We start from the raw sequence: 22,851 nt of genomic DNA on the forward strand, positions 1-22,851 counted from the left end.
TCCCTCTGCAACTGGATCCTGGACTTCCTGACGGGCCGCACCCAGGTGGTGAGGGTAGGTAGCAACACATCCGTCACGCTGATCCTCAACACAGGGGCATGCTCAAGGGATGCATGCTCAGGGGTGCGTGCTCAGTCCCCTCCTGTACTCCCTGTTCACTCACGGCCAGGTACAACTCCAACACCATCATCAAGTTTGCTGATGACACAACAGTGGTAGACCTGATCACCAACAACGACGAGACAGCATATAGGGTGGAGGTCAGAGACATGTCCGTGTGGTGCCGGGACAACAACCTCTCCATCAACGTGATCAAGACAAAGGAGATGATCGTAGACTACAGGAAAAGGAGGGCTGAGCACGCCCCCATTCTCATCGACGGGGCTGTAGTGGAGCAGGTTGAGAGCTTCAAGTTCCTTGGTGTCCACATCACCAACAAACTAACATGGTCCAAGCACAACAAGACAGTTGTGAAGAGGGCAAGGCAAAACCTATTCCCCCTCAGGAGACTGAAAAGATTTGGCATGGGTCCTCAGATCCTTAAAAGGTTCTACAGCTGCACCATTGAGAGCACTGGTTCCATCACTGCCTGGTATGGCAACTGCTCGGCCTCCCACCGCAAGGCACTACAGAGGGTAGTGCGTAAGGCCCAGTACATCACTGGGGCCAAGTTTCCTGCCATCCAGGACCTCTATACCAGGCGGTGTCAGAGGAAGGCCCTGAAAATTCTCAAAGACTCCAGCCACACTAGTCATAGACTGTTCTCTCTGCCACCACATGGCGAGCGGTACTGGAGCACCAAGTCTAGGTCCAAGAGGCTTCTAAACAGTCATAAGCCATAAGACTCCTGAACAGCTAATCAGATGGCTAACCAGACTATTTGAAATGCCCCCCCCCCCCCATTTGATATTTTATGCTGTTGCTACTCTGTTATTATCTATGCATAGTCACTTTAATAACTCTACGTACATGTACATATTACCTCAATTACCTCGACTAACCGGTGCCCCTCACATTGACTCTGTACCGGTACCCCCTGTATATAGTCTTGCTATTGTTATTTTACTTCTGTCCTTTTATTATTTGTTACTTTTTTTGTATTTTTTTCTTAAAACTGCATCGTTGGTTAAGGGCTTGTAAGTAAGCATTTTACTGTTGTATTTGGCGCATGTGACAAATCAAACTTGATTTGATTCTATTCCATTTTGTAATGAGAACGGAGGGTATTCTATCCCTCAAACTAGTGAATCTCTTGAGTGAAAACAAGGACAGAGTGATTCACTAAAATCATTAAGAACATTCCTTTACGGGCACTTTTTTAAATGTATTTTTTACATTCGACAAGTTAGGCATACGTCCACAACATACAGTACTTTCTAAATGTTATGAGAGGCAGACGATTAGACAGGATAAGTGCATTTCGTCTGGGCTAGGGTTAGAATGTTGACATTGTGTTGCAGCATCACAATGGCATCCAGGCTTCCTGGCAGCAGCTCCACATCAGGCAGTCCTATGCTCAATCAGGCAAATCTAGTTAAGTACTTGTAGATGGACAGACTAGGGATTCATCCCAAATTTCACCCTATTACCTATATAGTGCACTACATTTTACCGAGGCCCATGTGCACTATGGGCCCAGGTCAAAAGTAGTGCACTTCATAGGGGATATGGTCCATTTGGGACAGAGCCTAGGTCTAGAACTAGACAGTAGCTGACAAACCAGAGATGTAGAACTCCTACAGTAGTAGATGCTTATATGTTGACCTACATCTATTGCACAACCTTTGATCAGCTATAGGGTTAACCCACAAAACATGATGAAGGTGAAAACGTATAAATAAAGATTGAAAAACTCCTATAACAACCTAAATCTGATTGTGTGTCATGGATATTTTGACTTTTGACCAACTGGTTGCTCACAGGATATTTTGGATTTATTGATCATCCCAGCTGTATCAATTTAATTGTCTTTGGCAGCACTTTGTATTCTACCATCACATTTAGTGCGTCATACTCTTCTAGGTTTGTAAGGACAGCCATAGATTAAGTTATATGGATAAGAATCAACATGGTCTGTTATGTCCAAGTCCAGTGGTTGTCCTAAGAAGCCTCTATAGACTTAAGTGTCTTCCTCTTCTTGGCTCCTCTCCTTGACTCCTTTTCTTCAACTGCACTGATCTGAAAAGACATGACAGAAGCATATTAAGGGATTTGCTCTCATCCATCCATCCATTTTCTTCCTCTTTGTTTCTGCATATGATGGTTGATAAGTCATTATCATAATAAGGAAGTTGTCCTACTTAAGAGTCTATTGATGCACGCATGCGTCAATCTAATGAACATAATACAAAAATGTCCATCAAAATCCGTCAGTTTAAAATAGAGACATCTGCATGGGCTGCGTCTCAATCCAGAACATCCGTAGATGCCGGCCTTCCCGTCGGTCTTCTCACAAAAACGTACGTAGCGTCCGAAAGCTTTGGCCTAGTAACTATGACCCCACTCTCACACCGTTCTGCTCTACGACCCCACTCATCTGAAGGTAACCCAGGACCATTTTTGTGCCAAAAAATATATTTATTTCCTGAACTTTCTTATATCTCCTAGATATAGGACAGACACTTCAAAACCTTATTCCTCGTGATTTCTTTTTTACATTTCAGAACGTGTTATTCAATGCGTTTCTATGTGCTACAATAGTAAAGGCCAAATTCAATAAATGCAGATAGCCAAGCTTGCTTCGCCCTCATCTTGGTGCTAGGAAGCAGGCTACATAGTGAGGCTACATAGTGCTAGGAGTCTATTTTTTTATTTATTTAAACAGGCAAGTCAGTTAAGAACAAATTCTTATTTACAATGATGGCCCTGAACAGTGGGTTAACTGCCTTGTTCAGGGGCAGAACAACAGATGTTTACCTCGTCAGTTTGGGGATTTGATCTAGAAACCTTTCGTTTACTGGTCCAACAGCTCTGACCACTAGGTTACCTGCCGCCGGCTAAATGCAGTACGGGCTGGAAGCTATGGTGAGCTACGATTGGTCAATAGCACGGCGATGTCGCGGAGTACACGATGTATGTATTGAACAAAAATTAGGCTTTCAAATTTTGGTCCTAACCTGGTCACGGCCCCCCGCCCACTTTGCTTCCCAGCCAACTTTGTTTCCCTTCATTGAAAATGAATGGGCTCCCTTATTTCGTCGCCCCCAATGTGCTGGATGGATTTCCGGTGTGAGGCTACGTACTGCCTATTCAGCAAAGCAATATGTAATCCTCTCCTGTAGCTCAGTCAAAGGATTGTTTGATTTGTTTTTAAATGCGTTGTTGTGCACTGAAGTTTTGGTTAAAATACTCCCTGATTTCAGACCAGGAACGTGCACGAGCAAAATGAAGGAACAGAGCGAGCGCGTCATCTTCAAGTTCTTCAGACAACAACTACAGTCGGTTTAACCGCGAACAGAGCAAGCAGCGAATAAATCAAGCCCGCCCCAGCGGCACCAAGTCCTATCGAACGAATTGCCAGCTGAAGGGTAAGAAGAAACGTAGTGCTATATTATTACCAGAGATAAGCATGCTTTTCATTTGGTGAGAAGTTATCAAATTGCCATGGTTTCCCTGGTGTGTTTCAAATGCGTTTGCAACGGTTCAAATGCCAATCAAATTTAGGCTACCTCGAAGGCAATCACAATTTCTCAATTGTTTTGTAATTCAACAGAATTTTGCGGCGTGATTTATGTTATTGCTGCTTAGCCTATCTATGTGCAGAATTGAACCTTATTGCAGGCGAACATACCTGTCTGTCACACTTTCTCCAATTGCTTCCAAGCATTATTAAAACTCGTAACAAATACATTTTTGTAACTGTAAAATATAACTCAACATAATGAAGAAAGGCTGTCTCTTTTCAAACATTAGGATGTTGTTCAAGTAGTTGTATAAGTTGTATAAGGGAAATTCCAAAAACCATTCATTTCAATGGTTGAACAAATCAGACTACTTTTAACAATGTCTAGCGACATTTTTACAAAAACACATTTACAAGAAGAACTGCATATACAGGGAGAACTGAGGGAGATTTTACCGTAATTCTGTTACCAAACTTTGCATCTGTAGTTTTTCCAGTACGTTTTTTTTTACTGTGTAAATTGTTCAAAGCAGTCATTGTGCATAAAGTTGCATGATTTATTAAACTTTGAAATCAGTGTTTTTTTGGTTGGCATACATTTTAAAGTGAAAAATCGGAGTCGTAATTTCGTTATGGTGGATTTCCCGTAATTTCCTTTTAATTTGCACATCCTATATTTTTTTTTGCTTTTTTGATTTAACTCTGGTTGTAAACAGCCCTAAACTGCTTGATGCTATCAAGCATTGTTCACACTGCCTTAATGCTCAAATCAGTTTTGTTTTTTAAATCCGTTTCGGAATACTGACTGTCCAAACAGCAAGTAACCAAATCGGATTTGGTGTGTGTTTGTTTTTAGATGGCAGTCATTTGCTGACATGGCTACTAGTTGTCATAGTAACGACAGGTGTGTGCACGGTGGTGTCGCAGGATTGGTGGTGGTGGTGCTCATGCTTCCTATCACTCAAAAAATATGTAGCAAGATAAGGTGACAACAAAGGCTGCCATGGACGTTTCCCAGTGGCTTTGAATGTTTAAAATCAACGTGTAAGAACACTTAAAGCCTCAAAGGATGAGATTATCTTTCTTTCAAAACAAGGCCTTTTTTAGCTAGCCACAGCAGCTAGATAGCTGTTTAGTTTTCTAGCACATTCACTAATTTGTTTGTAAACAAATAACAAGCGCGTTAGCTACCACATTTTCTTGGAAAACTGCCAACAGAGTAATTATCAAGAATCAAGATATGCCAAATAAGTCTAAAAAACAGTTGAGGGCAAGTAAATCAGATTTGACCAAGTCGCATGGGCAGGAATAAGATTTGTCTGACTTCAAACCACCAACGAAGGGAGTTTGAAATGTGGCTTGGCATATCAGACTGCAGGGAAAAAAATGAATATTGTATATGCAATTTTTGTTGTTTTGAGTCACTTCAAACTGCCAATGTGAACAAGAAGTCAGACACAGCTCTGCATTCCTGGTACAATGACTATTGAATTATTATTAATAGGTTACCATAGAATTATACGCAATGTATTCAATTCTGTGGCATATAACTGATTTGTCAGATTTGTTGATGCATATCTACATGTTATCAGTCAGTCATGCTGTGTAAAGTTAGCCATGCATAGGGAGTTTAACTCAATCTCAGTAAATTAGATGATCTGTTGTGCTGTTAACTGGCCAATAGTGGCACGAATAATATCATGTGATGTTTAGTAGGATTGGGTTAGTTGATAGCCTTTTCTGGTGAGAGGTTGGCATTAGACTCTCTGCACAGGGCTCTGCTTGAGTAGGTTAATTATCCCTGTCCTCAGTTCTTGGAAGTGGCAGTGAGTGGAGGAAACATGAGTCTCTCTGAAATGTGAATAGCTCTTGTTGTAAGGAAAAATGAGTCTCCACTGTACCCTGAAAGATTGGCTCTCCAAAAACAAGATGTCCCCTAGGGCCCGGGGCCACATGGATAAAGAAATTGTCTCCCAGGTTCTATAAATCTCATTGTTAATTCAAATGTTCAGTGTTATTTCATTAGAAGTGGGAAATGTTTTTGCAGTTTATTTTCTCAACAAACCAATATCCATTGATGTCCAATTAACATTTGCCTATTGTAGCATGTCTATTGCCCAGTTCTTCTTCAATGTTCTGTCTCTTTAATAGACCCTTTCAATTGTCAAAACAATAGCACGTTCTATAATACACACGCAACCAAGAGGTTCACCAGTACACATCCAGCACTTATAGCTAGCTAGTTGGCTAGCAATCACAAGTTCGTGTTTCTTGATCCTCAAACAACTAAAACAGAAGAAAATAGTTATATACACACATTGACTTGTTGCTACCAGATCCACTAAACAACATAATCAGACAGTTAATGTCCTGTTTAATTATCCGCTTGTCTCTTGTGGTGTTACATTTGGCTAGCACAGCAAGTAACCACAGAGCTAGCTAGCATGATGTAAAGGTAGAGAATAATCAGCTTACCTTGTTAGCCAACAGAGTAATTTCTAACATGACAGCCAATAATATAACTAAACTAAATGTAGCTAGCATACGATTCCAATGTTTGACACCCACATTGTTTACATAAAAAGTCAGCTAGCTGCAGGAATTACCCCCCCCAATTGCTGCCGGGACTTGCTTCCATTTAACTACGAGCATTAGTGAGGTTGGGAGATTAGGCCTGGTTCGTAGTCTGTGTTCCAATTCATTCCAAAATGTTCGTTGGGGTTGAAGTCAGGGCTTTGCGCAGGCCAGTCAAGTTCTTCCACACTGATCTCGACAAACCATTTCTGTATGGACTTCATTTTGTGCACGGGAGCATTGTCATGCTGAAACAGGAAAGGGCTGAGCCGGTGTTGCTCCTAGACGTTTCCTCTTTACAATAACGACACTTGCAGTTGACCGGAGCAGCTCTAGCAGGGCAGAAATTTGACAAACTGCCTTGTTGGAAAGGAGGCATTCTATGATACACTATATAGTTGCTGAAAAAGCAGAATCCACTAATTTGAAGGGGTGTCCAACATACATTTGTGTATACGGTGCATTTGGAGTATTCAGACCTTCCCCTTTTCCACATTTTGTTATGTGACAGCCTTATTCTAAAATGGATTAAATAAAATAAAAACATCTCAACCTACACACAATACCCAATAATGACAAAGCAAAAACAGGTTTTAGAAATGTTTGCAAATGTATTAAAAATTTACATAAATATTCAGACCATTTGCTATGACACTCGAAATTTAGCTCAGGTGCATCCAGTTTCCATTGATCATCTTTGAGATGGGAGTCCATCTGTGGTCAAGTCAATTGATTGAACATGATTTGGAAAGGCACACAACCTGTCTATATAACGTCCCACAGTTGACAGTGCATGTCAGAGCAAAAACCAAGCCATGATGTCGAAGCAATTGTCTGAAGAACTCCGAGACAGGATTTTACATTTTTTTAAACTGAAATAATTTCACCAAGTTTCATATTGAAACCAACAAACAAATAAAATTAGCAGCACTATGCACTTTTTGTGTGGATAAACATTCAAATAATAACAGTAATGTTAAAGATGGCACAATGTGGCCATGAGGTAAAAGTTTCCCTAGTGCGGGTTTTAATGAACACAACTGTAAGTAAGCAAATCAAATGTGCAAATAAAAGCAACACAAGTAAAGCAATGTGCATGTAAGAACAATACAACCATATGTAAACACATCCAATGTGCATGTAAGAACCATACAACCATATGTAAACACGTCCAATGTGCATGTAAGAACCATACAACCATATGTAAACACATCCAATGTGCATGTAAGAACAATACAACCATCTGTAAACACATCCAATGTGCATGTCTTTACATTAAAATAACACAATGTGTAAACAAATCAAATGAACAGCACTGATTGTATGTCCGTTCTCTCCTTCATAAAGAAATAAGGAGCTGTTGGCCTAACATCCTGTATGTATGCGTCTTTGTTCACTTGAGATTGAAATGGAAAATGTCAGCATATTTACTTTGTCCGGTTTAAGTAGTGATCTGCGTGGAGAGACAATGTGCCTGCTGGCACTGAACACTCTCTGATGGCACACTGGTTGCTAGGATACACCAAAGCTTCCTGGCAAGGTGAGGCAGCTCTGATGCATGGCCCCTCCAGCACACCAGTGGATCCTGTTCTGCTGAGGCAGCTCTGATGCATGGCCCCTCCACCACACCAGTGGATCCTGTTCTGCTGAGGCAGCTCTGATGCATGGCCCCTCCACCACACCAGTGGATCCTGTTCTGCTGAGGCAGCTCTGATGCATGGCCCCTCCACCACACCAGTGGATCCTGTTCTGCTGAGGCAGCTCTGATGCATGGCCCCTCTACCACACCAGTGGATCCTGTTCTGCTGAGGCAGCTCTGATGCATGGCCCCTCTACCACACCAGTGGATCCTGTTCTGCTGAGGCAGCTCTGATGCATGGCCCCTCCACCACACCAGTGGATCCTGTACTGCTGAGGCAGCTCTGATGCATGGCCCCTCCACCACACCAGTGGATCCTGTTCTGCTGAGGCAGCTCTGATGCATGGCCCCTCCACCACACCAGTGGATCCTTTTCTGCTGAGGCAGCTCTGATGCATGGCCCTCCACCACACGAGTGGATCCTGTACTGCTGAGGCAGCTCTGATGCATGGCCCCTCCACCACACGAGTGGATCCTGTTCTGCTGAGGCAGCTCTGATGCAAGGTCAGTAGTTGCAGCAAACCATGTGCCTTGAGCCAAACTTTTTCCAACATCAGCTTTAATCTGGTTGTACAGATTTGGGATTTCAGTCTTGTAAAATAATGTTGGTGATGGCACTTTGTAGTGAGGCACGGCAACCTTCATCAGCCTCAGAAAGCCAGGCCTCTCAACAATATGAAATGGCATCATGTCCTTTGCAATGTAATAGGAAAGGGCTACAGTGAGGTCTTGAGCATGTTTTGATGTGCGTGCGTAAGCAGCCTGCCTTTTAAATGCTTGCTCAGCGTTTGTCACAACTGTAGATGAGGGACCAGTAGCATGACTAGGTTTGCCTGCTACACTCTCATTCTAAACAAGGGACCAGTAGCATGACTAGGTTTGCCTGCTGCACTCCCATTCTAAACAAGGGACCAGTAGCATCACTAGGTTTGCCTGCTGCACTCCCATTCTAAACAAGGGACCAGTAGCATCACTAGGTTTGTCTGCTGCACTCCCATTCTAAACAAGGGACCAGTAGCATCACTAGGTTTGCCTGCTGCACTCCCATTCTAAACAAGGGACCAGTAGCATCACTAGGTTTGTCTGCTGCACTCCCATTCTAAACAAGGGACCAGTAGCATCACTAGGTTTGCCTGCTGCACTCCCATTCTAAACAAGGGACCAGTAGCATCACTAGGTTTGTCTGCTGCACTCCCATTCTAAACAAGGGACCAGTAGCATCACTAGGTTTGTCTGCTGCACTCCCATTCTAAACAAGGGACCAGTAGCATCACTAGGTTTGTCTGCTGCACTCCCATTCTAAACAAGGGACCAGTAGCATCACTAGGTTTGTCTGCTGCACTCCCATTCTAAACAAGGGAATAGTAAATGTATTATTATTTTGAGTGTTACATTATTATTCACACACACACAGTCTATGTTCTGTGTTGTATTTGAGTATATGCAATAACCCCATGCACAATTTACATAAATACAAATTAATCTTAAAGAAGACAGTGATAGTAATTGCAATGAGCCCAACAATTGACATAAATATAGGAGTCTCCTGCTGGAACACTTTTACAACCAAGTCAACATCGGCTGAATTTTAATTGAACAATATATGTTGGTTGGGTGACTAAACTACATAACGTGTTATCGTGTGCAATGGGTGAATAGAGTCTGCAGACACACGACACATACATCAGCAGAACAACGTGTAGTGTTTTTACAAGAGTAGGTAACACTGAAAGCTTCAGTTTACATTATTGACAAGCTATTAGCAAGTTAGACAAACCATGACATTTTCCCACATTCCGAAGTCCCCACATCATGCATTGAGCTAAAAGTTCACTTCCCTTGCATACGCTATAAAGTAGTGGGTGGTGGTCACGAAGATGACTCAAGAGATTTGAAGGGTTTGCCCCCTTTCGCAGCGATTTAAATAATATTCAAAACTAAAACAAGTTTTATTTCTTTTTATTTTGCATGTTCTGCAGACAGGGTGACCATCTTCGATTTAAGTTTCCCTCAGCACTCTTGTAAAACCCAAAATACGACCACACTTCAAATTTGGTCCTCTTAGAAGGCCGAAAAATCTCCAGAGCGCTGTCACTGCCTTCCTCAATGTTTTTTCACCCAAAACAAAACCCACATTGCATGCTGCGCCTGCGTCAGCAACAGTCTAACTTTGGTTGATGCTGGACAGTATTTACCGTGAGTTTTTCAAACCGTGGTAATCAAACACAGTTTTAATGATCATTTGAAACGGTAATAATAATCATCGGGAATTTTATTATCGTGAAACTGATAACCGTTTCATCCCTATTCAGTGGGCATGCCCACTAGGCCAATACTAATCCAATCATACTGTATGTCTAAATTGGACATGCCCACTAGGCCAATACTAATCCAATCATACTGTATGTCTAAATTGGACATGCCCACTAGGCCAATACTAATCCAATCATACTGTATGTCTAAATTGGACATGCCCACTAGGCCAATACTAATCCAATCATACTGTATGTCTAAATTGGACATGCCCACTAGGCCAATACTAATCCAATCATACTGTATGTCTAAATTGGGCATGCCCACTAGGCCAATACTAATCCAATCATACTGTATGTCTAAATTGGGCATGCCCACTAGGCCAATACTAATCCAATCATACTGTATGTCTAAATTGGGCAGACCCTGGAGAGTGACCACAGTGACGTGTCACTTTTACATGGACTGCAGAGTAGCCCTGTAATGTATGATTTCCATCCCTGTATGGTGCAAACCCTAATCCAATGACACTTGTCGCTACCATGCCAACCACTGTAGAAGTCAGACTGTAAAATGAAGCAAATCAGCACAAAATCGCAGGAGGAGATCCTCCCGCAGCTGAGATGCTTACGGTATTCAAATATACTGTAGATACAGTCATGACAGACCGGAGACACTAAGTCTCGGGGGGGGATGACATCACAGAGGCTACTAGAACTCACCTGCAGCTTACCTCTGCTACAGTCACACCCCTTTCACCTCCTACGCCACCGACAGTAGAACTCACCTGCAGCTTACCTCTGCTACAGTCACACCCCTTTCACCTCCTACGCCACCGACAGTAGAACTCACCTGCAGCTTACCTCTGCTACAGTCACACCCCTTTCACCTCCTACGCCACCGACCGTAGAACTCACCTGCAGCTTACCTCTGCTACAGTCACACCCCTTTCACCTCCTACGCCACCGACCGTAGAACTCACCTGCAGCTTACCTCTGCTACAGTCACACCCCTTTCACCTCCTACGCCACCGACAGTAGAACTCACCTGCAGCTTACCTCTGCTACAGTCACACCCCTTTCACCTCCTACGCCACCGACCGTAGAACTCACCTGCAGCTTACCTCTGCTACAGTCACACCCCTTTCACCTCCTACGCCACCGACAGTAGAACTCACCTGCAGCTTACCTCTGCTACAGTCACACCCCTTTCACCTCCTACGCCACCGACAGTAGAACTCACCTGCAGCTTACCTCTGCTACAGTCACACCCCTTTCACCTCCTACGCCACCGACCGTAGAACTCACCTGCAGCTTACCTCTGCTACAGTCACACCCCTTTCACCTCCTACGCCACCGACCGTAGAACTCACCTGCAGCTTACCTCTGCTACAGTCACACCCCTTTCACCTCCTACGCCACCGACAGTAGAACTCACCTGCAGCTTACCTCTGCTACAGTCACACCCCTTTCACCTCCTACGCCACCGACCGTAGAACTCACCTGCAGCTTACCTCTGCTACAGTCACACCCCTTTCACCTCCTACGCCACCGACAGTAGAACTCACCTGCAGCTTACCTCTGCTACAGTCACACCCCTTTCACCTCCTACGCCACCGACCGTAGAACTCACCTGCAGCTTACCTCTGCTACAGTCACACCCCTTTCACCTCCTACGCCACCGACCGTAGAACTCACCTGCAGCTTACCTCTGCTACAGTCACACCCCTTTCACCTCCTACGCCACCGACCGTAGAACTCACCTGCAGCTTACCTCTGCTACAGTCACACCCCTTTCACCTCCTACGCCACCGACCGTAGAACTCACCTGCAGCTTACCTCTGCTACAGTCACACCCCTTTCACCTCCTACGCCACCGACCGTAGAACTCACCTGCAGCTTACCTCTGCTACAGTCACACCCCTTTCACCTCCTACGCCACCGACCGTAGAACTCACCTGCAGCTTACCTCTGCTACAGTCACACCCCTTTCACCTCCTACGCCACTGACAGTAGAACTCACCTGCAGCTTACCTCTGCTACAGTCACACCCCTTTCACCTCCTACGCCACCGACCGTAGAACTCACCTGCAGCTTACCTCTGCTACAGTCACACCCCTTTCACCTCCTACGCCACCGACAGTAGAACTCACCTGCCGACGGTGTGATCCGAGTCAGTTTAGCAGAATGAATGCCTTTTAAAATGAATTATATGGGTGCTAGATTGACTTAGTTCACACAGTTGGCTCTGCTGGCTGCTGAGGAGGTCAGTGGGTTTAGCAGAGGGCTGAATGTGTAGCACGTGAGCTAGTTGACAGGTGAGTGCTAGGCTCTTTCTCAAATCATCCTTCCTCTCCTTCTAAAAACCCATTGGAGAAGATCAGAGGGGAGGGACCTTGTACCTTCTCCTCCAATACAGGTGTGCAGATAGGATGTGAGCAATCAAGGAAAGACAAAGTGAAGCCAAGCCCTAGTAGCCATGGTGTGGTGATGTCACCCACCCTGAGATATGAAGTACTGTTGTCCTATCCCAACAAAGGTCATGGTTTTGTGTGTTTAGACGTTCATCTTATTCCAAAACAAGATGATTGAATAGTGTCTAATACAAATAATAAGAAGAATGTCAGGGTTGGGCCGGAACAGAAACCAGCAGCTAGATCTCTGGGAGCAAGGTTGGCCATGCATTTTCTACGTCTATGCATTGATACTTTTAACAGTATTTTTGTAGTCCTACAACCAACTGTAACAGTAAACCAATAGCATATATAACCCATTGGAGAGAGACCCTTTAGTCTCTCCAGGACAGAGTGTAACAGCTTTCACGGGTCTCTGTAACCGAGGTTAGGAAACATCTCAATTCGACCAGGACGTACTTCATTATACTCAGGTGGTATACCATTGGATATTCTGCTGCAGTTGTTTTTTTATTGTCCCATTTCTCTCTTTGGGACTGAATCTGTTCACTAGCTAGGTAGCTAACATTGTTTTTAGCAGATCAAGCTAACGTTTGAAAACAAATATTGGATGCCTGTCTATCATATTTATATGTAGCTAGCTAGCTGACATGAACCTATTACCCACCTATTATAGTTAACTTATGTGCTACACATAATCCTGGTGCCGGCACCTCCTGCTGCTAACGTTAATATTCATTCAGATAATGCATGCGATGCTTCTTTGCGAAATCTGTCAACTTTTAATTTTCTAAAATATATTTGTCCCTGGACGTAAGGACCATCCCACCCGCAAATACTAATTGTAAATACTTGTAATTTGAACCTTGAGAGAACTAGACTAAGTTAGCTAGCTAGCTGTTTACAGCCGCAATGGAACAGCTGTTTACAGACGCACCATGAGATCTTTGGCGTTCCAGGGTTCACTTCCACTCGTTCTCAAAAGCCTTTACAAAGGTCTATACTTTCCAAAGTTTGCCAGTACAGTATAAACTTATATGAATGGAATTTGTGTCGGTGTTTACCCTAGTCCTGTATACCTTGTAGCTTTACTCTTTTGCAGCGTGCCACATGCTTACCTAGGCTTTGTATTGTTTACAGGGCTGTGTTGTGCTGTTTTATCACGGAGTGGGTAAGCTGTTTATGGATAAAGCAGATTTCTCTTCTCGTAGCAAATCTACTTCCTAGGACATTTTTACTTTTTTTTTACAATGGCTTGTGTTAGAGCGCTCATGCAGTTTAGGTTGTTCTTCTCTAAGCAGTTGAGGTTTGCTGTTTTGACAAAATATGCTCCCTGTGCTCTTTTGGGCATCTTGGGTTGAGAACAGTGGACTTTGACTGTTTGACTAAACATTGCTGAGTGCATCTGTTTTTCTGTGAAAAAGAACCCCTTTGTGTCATATAACTGACTCATATAACTGCATAGAGACACTGGTTACTAGACAAAAACACAACATGTTATAATCTCATTCTTGCCTCACTGTTTCCCAATTGTCTCTGTCCCCTCAGATTCCATTCTACAATGGACAGGATTGACAGTCTAATGAAACAGGTGTGTGATCGATCCGTCTGTCATTACTCTATTAAAGCAGTAGTCACTAATCCTGCTCCCGGAGAGCTTAGGTTATTTAACCAGAGCTAATATTCTTGGTTAGTATTTTGATGCTGGTCTGGAACAAAAACATGCACATGCTGTAGCTTTTGGTGATCTTATTCATTCTCCATATTAAGCCTCAATCTCATTTTGTGAATTTGACCTATATATTAGTTTTTTTTCGTGGATGATTGAGGAGGTTAGGTGATATTTCTGCTGAAAGGTTTCCTATCCTGTGGCCTCATTGTTCTTGTGTGAAAAAATGAAAAAAAAAGATAGATAGAAACCACGCACATCCCTATCTGAGGCACACTTCACCTCTGAACAACACTTTGTTTTGGGGGCTTTTGAAGGAGTTTGTCAGTGTTTGGGTCCAGGATCCACAGTTCCACAAAGATGACTTCTGGCACACGCACATCGACTACGAGATCTGTTTACATGTGAGTACTGTACTTGCATGGCACGCTCTGCTTGATCATCTTATCATCATTAAACATTATCTTCAGCTTCTGATATAACGAGGAATCTGAGGAGATTTACTGGCAACCTCTTCCTTCCTGTCTGTTCTTCCTGCTTCCTGAGTGTAGACCAATAGCATGTGTTTTAGGAAGAAGACGTCCTGTGTGCGTAGGCAGTACAGTGAGTTTGTTTGGCTCCGGCAGCGTCTGCAGGACAATGCTATGCTCATGTACGTATAACCCTGGGATACTTCACTGATGGCCTTCTTCACTGCATCATTTGTTCACTCCTAAAGCAATGATGCATACACAGGGTAGGCACTTGCCCATTGTATCCTTACCAGGGGTCGACTAGTCACACTGTATCCTTACCAGGGGTCGACTAGTCACACTGTATCCTTACCAGGGGTCGACTAGTCACACTGTATCCTTACCAGGGGTCGACTAGTCACACTGTATCCTTACCAGGGTCGACTAGTCACACTGTATCCTTACCAGGGGTCGACTAGTCACACTGTATCCTTACCAGGGGTCGACTAGTCACACTGTATCCTTACCAGGGGTCGACTAGTCACACTGTATCCTTACCAGGGGTCGACTAGTCACACTGTATCCTTACCAGGGGTCGACTAGTCACACTGTATCCTTACCAGGGGTCGACTAGTCACACTGTATCCTTACCAGGGGTCGACTAGTCACACTGTATCCTTACCAGGGGTCGACTAGTCACACTGTATCCTTACCAGGGTCGACTAGTCACACTGTATCCTTACCAGGGGTCGACTAGTCACACTGTATCCTTACCAGGGTCGACTAGTCACACTGTATCCTTACCAGGGGTCGACTAGTCACACTGTATCCTTACCAGGGGTCGACTAGTCACACTGTATCCTTACCAGGGGTCGACTAGTCACACTGTATCCTTACCAGGGGTCGACTAGTCACACTGTATCCTTACCAGGGGTCGACTAGTCACACTGTATCCTTACCAGGGGTCGACTAGTCACACTGTATCCTTACCAGGGGTCGACTAGTCACACTGTATCCTTACCAGGGTCGACTAGTCACACTGTATCCTTACCAGGGGTCGACTAGTCACACTGTCCCTTACCAGGGGTCGACTAGTCACACTGTATCCTTACCAGGGTCGACTAGTCACACTGTATCCTTACCAGGGTCGACACACTGTATCCTTACCAGGGGTCGACTAGTCACACTGTATCCTTACCAGGGGTCGACTAGTCACACTGTATCCTTACCAGGGGTCGACTAGTCACACTGTATCCTTACCAGGGGTCGACTAGTCACACTGTATCCTTACCAGGGGTCGACTAGTCACACTGTATCCTTACCAGGGTCGACTAGTCACACTGTATCCTTACCAGGGTCGACTAGTCACTAGTCACACTGTATCCTTACCAGGGGTCGACTAGTCACACTGTATCCTTACCAGGGGTCGACTAGTCACACTGTATCCTTACCAGGGGACTAGTCACACTGTATCCTTACCAGGGGTCGACTAGTCACACTGTATCCTTACCAGGGGTCGACTAGTCACACTGTATCCTTACCAGGGGTCCACTAGTCACACTGTATCCTTACCAGGGGTCCACTAGTCACACTGTATCCTTACCAGGGGTCCACTAGTCACACTGTATCCTTACCAGGGGTCGACTAGTCACACTGTATCCTTACCAGGGGTCGACTAGTCACACTGTATGAAGTCCAAACTTATGACTTGAGTTTATTATAAAGCATTATTATTATTATTTTGACAATGTTTTGTGTATCCAATGAGGTGTTCAACGTGTTGTCTCTTTCCAGAGAGTTGCCCAAATTACCTCCCTGGAATCCGTTCTTCAGTCTGAACAACCCCTATCAGGTCAACCAGCGGATGAAGGGTCTACAGGAGTTTCTAGAGACGTTAGTGTCCTCTTCTATTCCTCTCCTCAGTTCCCCTCTCACCCTCAGCCTTGTGAATGACTACCAGTTTGTGCATGTTCAGAAGGCTTGAAGGGATGAGTTAGAATCTAGATATAGCCCATCAGTGGGTCTGTTGCAAGCAAAGTCAGTTTGCCAGATGTTTTCCTACCTCTAGTAATCAGGTCAAGCAGTCATATCAATCTGTGGTGTAGATCCCCTTGTGTGCATTAGGAAACATTTGCTGCAGCCATTTATTTGGAATTGAGGCCTGCTATCTAATTAATTCAGTTTATTGTTGTTGGTATTTTGACATTTTGTTTTGTAAACCCTCTACTTGCCCTGTATAAAAGTTATACCCATGGTTTTATGGCACCAAACGCCATCTTGTGGCTACTTCATTAATTTCCTCCACTCCACACTTTTAACGCGTTGAAACAGAAAGCATTATGTACTGATGACCAGGAGTGAAAGTAAGCCCGTCCAATACGTTGTCCTGGCAAAATATGTGCCTATCACAATAATTAAAACATTTCAAGAAAACTGTAGGCTTTTACAACATTACCCACTGGGCACAAACGTCAGTTCAACTGTCTTCCACGTTGGTTCAACCAGTGGGTATTTATCATGTCAGCCATAGAGCTGAAACGATAAGCCAAAAATGATCGACACTGACCATACCGATCACTCACTCATTGCCGGCATTTTGCTGATATCCTTCATTACGATAAGTAGCCTATACTAGAGAAATGTGACCATTACGATAAGTAGCCTATACTAGAGAAATGTGACCATTACGATAAGTAGCCTATACTAGAGAAATGTGACCATTACGATAAGTAGCCTATACTAGAGAAATGTGACCATTACGATAAGTAGCCTATACTAGAGAAATGTGACCATTACGATAAGTAGCCTATACTAGAGAAATGTGACCATTACGATAAGTAGCCTATACTAGAGAAATGTGACCATTACGATAAGTAGCCTATACTAGAGAAATGTGACCATTACGATAAGTAGCCTATACTAGAGAAATGTGACCATTACGATAAGTAGCCTATACTAGAGAAATGTGACCATTACGATAAGTAGCCTATACTAGAGAAAAATGTGACCATTACGATAAGTAGCCTATACTAGAGAAATGTGACCATTACGATAAGTAGCCTATACTAGAGAAATGTGACCATTACGATAAGTAGCCTATACTAGAGAAATGTGACCATTACGATAAGTAGCCTATACTAGAGAAATGTGACCATTACGATAAGTAGCCTATACTAGAGAAATGTGACGTTTGAAATTTAGAAGGTTTTCTGATATGGGTTAAAGGGACAATTGATGGCTACAATTGCCAAAGTAGTAGTTTTAAATTAGAATAAAAATAGATTTTAAACGTACTATTTGATTTATTTCATCAATTCAGGCAATTTATCACAATATGGAATTTTGTCCACATTGCCAAGTTCTAGTCAGCCTTAGAAACAAATGGACTTAAACAGGTGGTTTATATGCTCTAGAAGGCGTTGTGGTAGAAACACTGACATTTCTCCAAGGCAGAGATGACTGACACGCACAGACCCCAGTAGACTTATCACTTCAGGCTACAAGTAAGTGTAGGGATAATGACAATCCGATGTCGTGTGCAGGTATCCTACAGGAACCCTTTTGATGGTTTGACAATCAGATGAAAAGACTACAAGACTACAATCTCCTTATCAAATTCTCCTGTTGTAGTGCTTTGGCATAGGGTACCAGAGTGCTCAGAATAACAATTCATTCAACCTCCTAACACACACTGTTGTAATGTCTCTAAGACTTACAGTTGAAGCCGGAAGGTTACATACACTTAGGATGGAGTCATTAAAACTCGTTTTTCAACCACTCAACAAATTTCTTGTTAACAAACTATAGTTTTGGCAAGTTGGTTAGGACATCTACTTTGTAATTTTTCTAACAATTGTTTGCAGACAGATTAATTCACTGTATCACAATTCCAGTGGGTCAGAAGTTTACATACACTAAGTTGGCTGTGCCTTTAAACCGCTTGGAAAATTCCAGAAAATGATGTCATAGCTTTAGAAGCTTCTGATAGGCTAATTTACATCTTTTCAGTCAATTGGAGGTGTACCTGTGGATGTATTTCAAGGCCTACCTTCAAACTCCGTGCCTCTTTGCTTGACATCATGGGAAAATCTAAAGAAATCAGCCAAGACCTCAGAAAAAATGATTCAGACCTCCACAAGTCTGGTTCATCCTTGGGAGCAATTTCCAAACGCCTGAAGGTACCACGTTCATCTGTACAAACAATAGTGCGCAAGTATAAACACCATGGGACCACGCAGCCTTCATACCGCTCAGGAAGGTGACTCATTCTGTGTCCTAGAGATGAACATACTTTGGTGGGAAAAGTGCAAATCAATCCCAGAACAACAGCAAAGGACCTTGTGAAGATACTGGAAGAAACGGGTACAAAGGTATCTATATCCACAGTAAATCGGGTCCTATATCGACATAACCTGAAACGCCGCTCCATAAGGAAGAAGCCACTCCTCCAAAACCGCCATAAAAAAGACCGACTACGGTTTGCAACTGCACATGGGGACAAGGATATAACTTTTTGGAGGAATGTCCTCTGGAAAAATAGAACTGTTTGGCCATAATGACCATTATTTTGTTTTGGAGGAAAAAGTGGGAGGCTTGCAAGCTAAAGCACACCATCCCAACCATGAAGCACGGGGTGGCAGCATGTTGTGGGGGTGCTTTGCTGTAGGAGAGACTGGTGCTCTTCACAAAATAGATGGCTACATGTGGAAGGAAAATTGTGGATATTTTGAAGCAACATCTGAAGACATCAGTCAGGAAGTTAAAGCTTGGTCGCAAATGGGTCTTCCAGATGGACAATGACCCCAAGCATCCTTCCAAAGTTGTGGCAAAATGGCTTAAGGACAACAAAGTCAAGGTATTGGAGTGGCCATCACAAAGCCCTGACCTCAATCCTATAGAACATTTGCGGGCAGAACTGAAAAAGCAGGTGCGAGCAAGGAGGCCTACAAACCTGACCCAGTTACACCAGCTCTGTCGGGAGGAATGGGCCAAAATTCACCCAACTTATTGTGGGAAGCTTGTGCAAGGCTCCCCGAAATGTTTGACCCAAGTTAAACAATTTAAGGCAATGCTACCAAATACTAATTGAGTGCATGGCAACTTCTGACCCACTGAGAATGTGATGAAATAAATCATTCTCTCTACTATTATTCTGACATTTCACATTCTTAAAATAAACTGGTGATCCTAACTGACCTAAAACGGGTCAATTTTACTAGGATTAAATGTATTTGGCTAAGCTGTATGTAAACTTCCGACTAACTGTATATGGTGTTGATCGTTGTATGTATCTACTGCTAGTTTTTTGGCTGGTGTTCTTTATGATTAATTGGGTAGATCTTTCTCATCAGTGTCCTCCAGGACCCCCTGCTGCTGTCTGACAGCAGAGTGCACCTTTTCCTCCAATCCCAGCTCAGCGTGACCAAGATGGAGGCGTGTGTCTCGGGCCAGACACGCTACACAGTGGCCCAGGCCATCCAGATGTGTAGTGACTGCCACCGCACACGCTTCCCCGTAGAGAAGAGCCATAAGGACTACTGCGACTCGAACGGCGAAAGGTAAGCGTACAGGCACGTTGTGATTTCTTGTTCAAAATGTACGGATTGAGCGATGGTTTTTCAATGTCATCTGTTGATTGACTCACAACAGAGACGATTGTTCATGGAATAAATGCACAAAGTTGCTGAACTGTTGACGGAGAAATTGTGTAAGCCAAAATGGCCACATGACCTCTGACCTTTTACTCATTGAGTGCTCTCATCCTATTCTCTCTACCTCTCCAGCACCACATCATCAGGTCTAGGCCACAGCCATGACTCGGGGGTCCCCCAGAGCTCCAGCCCCCTACCCTGTGACAGCAGTTGTAAAAAATGTGATGGAAGCCTAACCATCAGGGACAGAAGATTTTTCAGCAGAGAGTCCTCTTGTGACCAGGAACACACAGAGCCCTGACACATGCACAAAGGGGCTGTTTCCCAGACAAATATTCAGCCTAGTCCTGCACCCAAAATGATGCTAAATGATTGAAAGTGCTTTTTAGTTCAGGACTAAGCGTAGTCTTTGTCCGGGAAGCCGCCCCAAAGACTCTGTTTGCTGCTGTTCCAGGTGTGCTTCTCAAACCTCTGAAGGTGAGGAGGCGGAGTAGAAAGGCCTTTTTTACGTGGTTCTCCGTTGGCATTCTGTGTTCCCTATCTGTCTTTTAAAATGTCTGAACTATATGTTTTCTTAAAGGATATGTTATTATATTGATACACCCACTATTGTGGACTGGCTGGTGTTGCTGGTGAACAAGGCACTTGAGCAAGTCTCTTCTCCAAAATGTAGCATTGTCTTAATGCAGTATCTCAGTCTTAAACTCTAACTTGTGCCTCACATGTTTATAAAAAATAAATAAAAACGAGGAAAATAAAAAAGAGGAGAAAGATTTCTATCACTTAACCTGCAATGATACTGGGAAAGATTCTTAAATTATGAATGTTTTATTTGCACTATTAAACTGTGTTGTATAGGCTCATTTAAAAAAAAAAAAGTAAAATATTTTTAAATGAGTATTCCAAGTATCAATAAATATTATTTTTTTTGAAGAAGAAGAACTAACTTGATAATTTTTTTACTTTGGAGCCGGTGTCATCGTCTGTCCTTTGTGAAATCCTGGAATGTTCAGCAAGTCATTTTTGTTTAAATGTGCTTTGTTTTGTTGTCTCTGCCAAAAAATAGTCTCATTTTCATTATGTTTAAGGTGATCATGGGCTTTCCTTCAATGTTAAGTTCTGTAGATACACAACATGACCTAAGGTATGTGGACACCTGCTCGTCGAACATCTCATTACAAAATCATGGGCATTAATATGGAGTTGGTCCCCCCCCTTTGTTTCCTAAACAGCCTCCACTCTTCTGGGAAGGCTTTCCACTAGAAGTTGGAACATTGCTGCGGGGACTTGCTTCCATTTAGCCATGAGCCTTAGTGAGGCCGGGTACTGATGTTGGGCGATTAGGCCTGGATTGCAGTCGGCATTACAATTTATCCCTAAAGTGTTTGATGTGGTTGAGGTCAGGGCTTTGTGCAGGCCAGTCAAGTTCTTCCACACTGAGCTCGACAAACCACTTCTGTATGGACCTCGTTTTGTGCACGGGAGCATTGTCATGCTGAAACAGGAAAGGGCGTTCACCAAACGGTTGCACAGTATCGTCTAGAATTTGATTGAATGCTGTAGCATTAAGAAATCTCTTCACTGAAACTAAGGGGCTTAGCCCCAACCATTATTCCTCCTCCACCAAACTTTACAGGTGGTTCTATGCATTGGGGCAGATGGCGTCTGACAGACTATTTTTACACACTTCAGCACTCGGCGATCCCGTTCTGTGAGCTTGTGTGGCCTACCACTCCTCGATACAATCCTGTCTCGGCTATACAGACAATTCCTTCGACCTCATGGCTTGGTTTTTGCTCTGACACTGGCAACTGTGGGACCTTTTAAATAGACAGGTGTGTGCCTTTCCAAATCATTCCCAATCAATTTAATTTACATCAGTAGGATCTGAATACTTCTGTAAATAAGGTATTTCCGTTACTTATACATTTGCAAATATTTCTAAAAACCTGTTTTTGCTTTGTCATTATGGGGTATTGTATGCAGATTGAGGGTAAAAAAAATAATTTAAAATTAATTTTAGAGTAAGGCTGTAACGTAACAAAATATGGAAATAGTCAAGGGGTCTGCATACTTTCCGAATACTGTGTATGTATGTGTGTGTATATCATACAGTACCAGTCAAAAGTTTGGATACACCTACTCATTCAAGGAGTTTTTATTTTTGGTCTTTTCTACATTGTAGAATAGTAAGTGAAGACAAACTATGAAATGAACAAATCAAAATATATTTTGGATTCTTCAAAGTAGCCACCCTTTGCCTTGATGACGGCTCTGCACACGCTTGGTATTCTCTCAACCAGCTTCACCTGGAATGCTTTTCCAACAGTCTCAAAGGAGTTCCCACATATGCTGAGCACTTGTTGGCTGCTTTTCGTTCACTTTGCGGTCCAACTCATCCCAAACCATCTCAATTGGGTTGAGGTCAGGTTATTGTTGAGGCCAAGTCATCTGATGCAGCACTCCATCACTCTCCTTGGTCATATAGCCCTTGCACAGCCTGGAGGTGTGTTGGGTCATTGCCCTGTTGAAAAACAAATAATAGTCCCACTAAGTACAACCCATATGGGATGTTGTA

General features: G+C 43.3%; 1 protein-coding gene and 1 long non-coding RNA gene across 4 annotated transcripts; one reads left to right on the forward strand and one right to left on the reverse strand.

The window, feature by feature from the left end:
* Nucleotides 1–1,287: 1,287 nt before the first annotated feature.
* On the reverse strand, nt 1,288–6,477 carry LOC115116334 (uncharacterized). Its single transcript, XR_003861528.2, has 2 exons — nt 6,098–6,477; nt 1,288–2,178 (listed from the first exon to the last, which is right to left on the reverse strand). It is a non-coding gene; the product is annotated as an uncharacterized LOC115116334 (long non-coding RNA).
* LOC115116333 (sorting nexin-10A-like) lies at nt 3,203–21,215 on the forward strand. 3 transcript variants are annotated; one of them, XM_029644809.2, is made up of 8 exons: nt 3,211–3,527; nt 13,642–13,672; nt 14,050–14,092; nt 14,488–14,574; nt 14,722–14,822; nt 16,417–16,515; nt 19,974–20,180; nt 20,406–21,215. In XM_029644809.2, exons 3-8 carry the CDS (start codon nt 14,063–14,065, stop codon nt 20,572–20,574), a joined length of 693 nt encoding a protein of 230 aa, XP_029500669.1. In that variant the 5' UTR covers nt 3,211–3,527; nt 13,642–13,672; nt 14,050–14,062; the 3' UTR covers nt 20,575–21,215. The 3 variants fall into 3 exon arrangements, with proteins under 3 accessions (XP_029500668.1, XP_029500669.1, XP_029500667.1); XM_029644808.2 differs by lacking the exon at nt 14,722–14,822 and having other exon boundaries at nt 3,203–3,527; nt 19,960–20,180; XM_029644807.2 differs by lacking the exon at nt 13,642–13,672.
* The last annotated feature ends 1,636 nt before the right edge of the window (nt 21,216–22,851 follow it).

This window comes from Oncorhynchus nerka, linkage group LG7 (genome assembly GCF_034236695.1).
Source record: "Oncorhynchus nerka isolate Pitt River linkage group LG7, Oner_Uvic_2.0, whole genome shotgun sequence".
NCBI lineage: Eukaryota > Metazoa > Chordata > Actinopteri > Salmoniformes > Salmonidae > Oncorhynchus > Oncorhynchus nerka.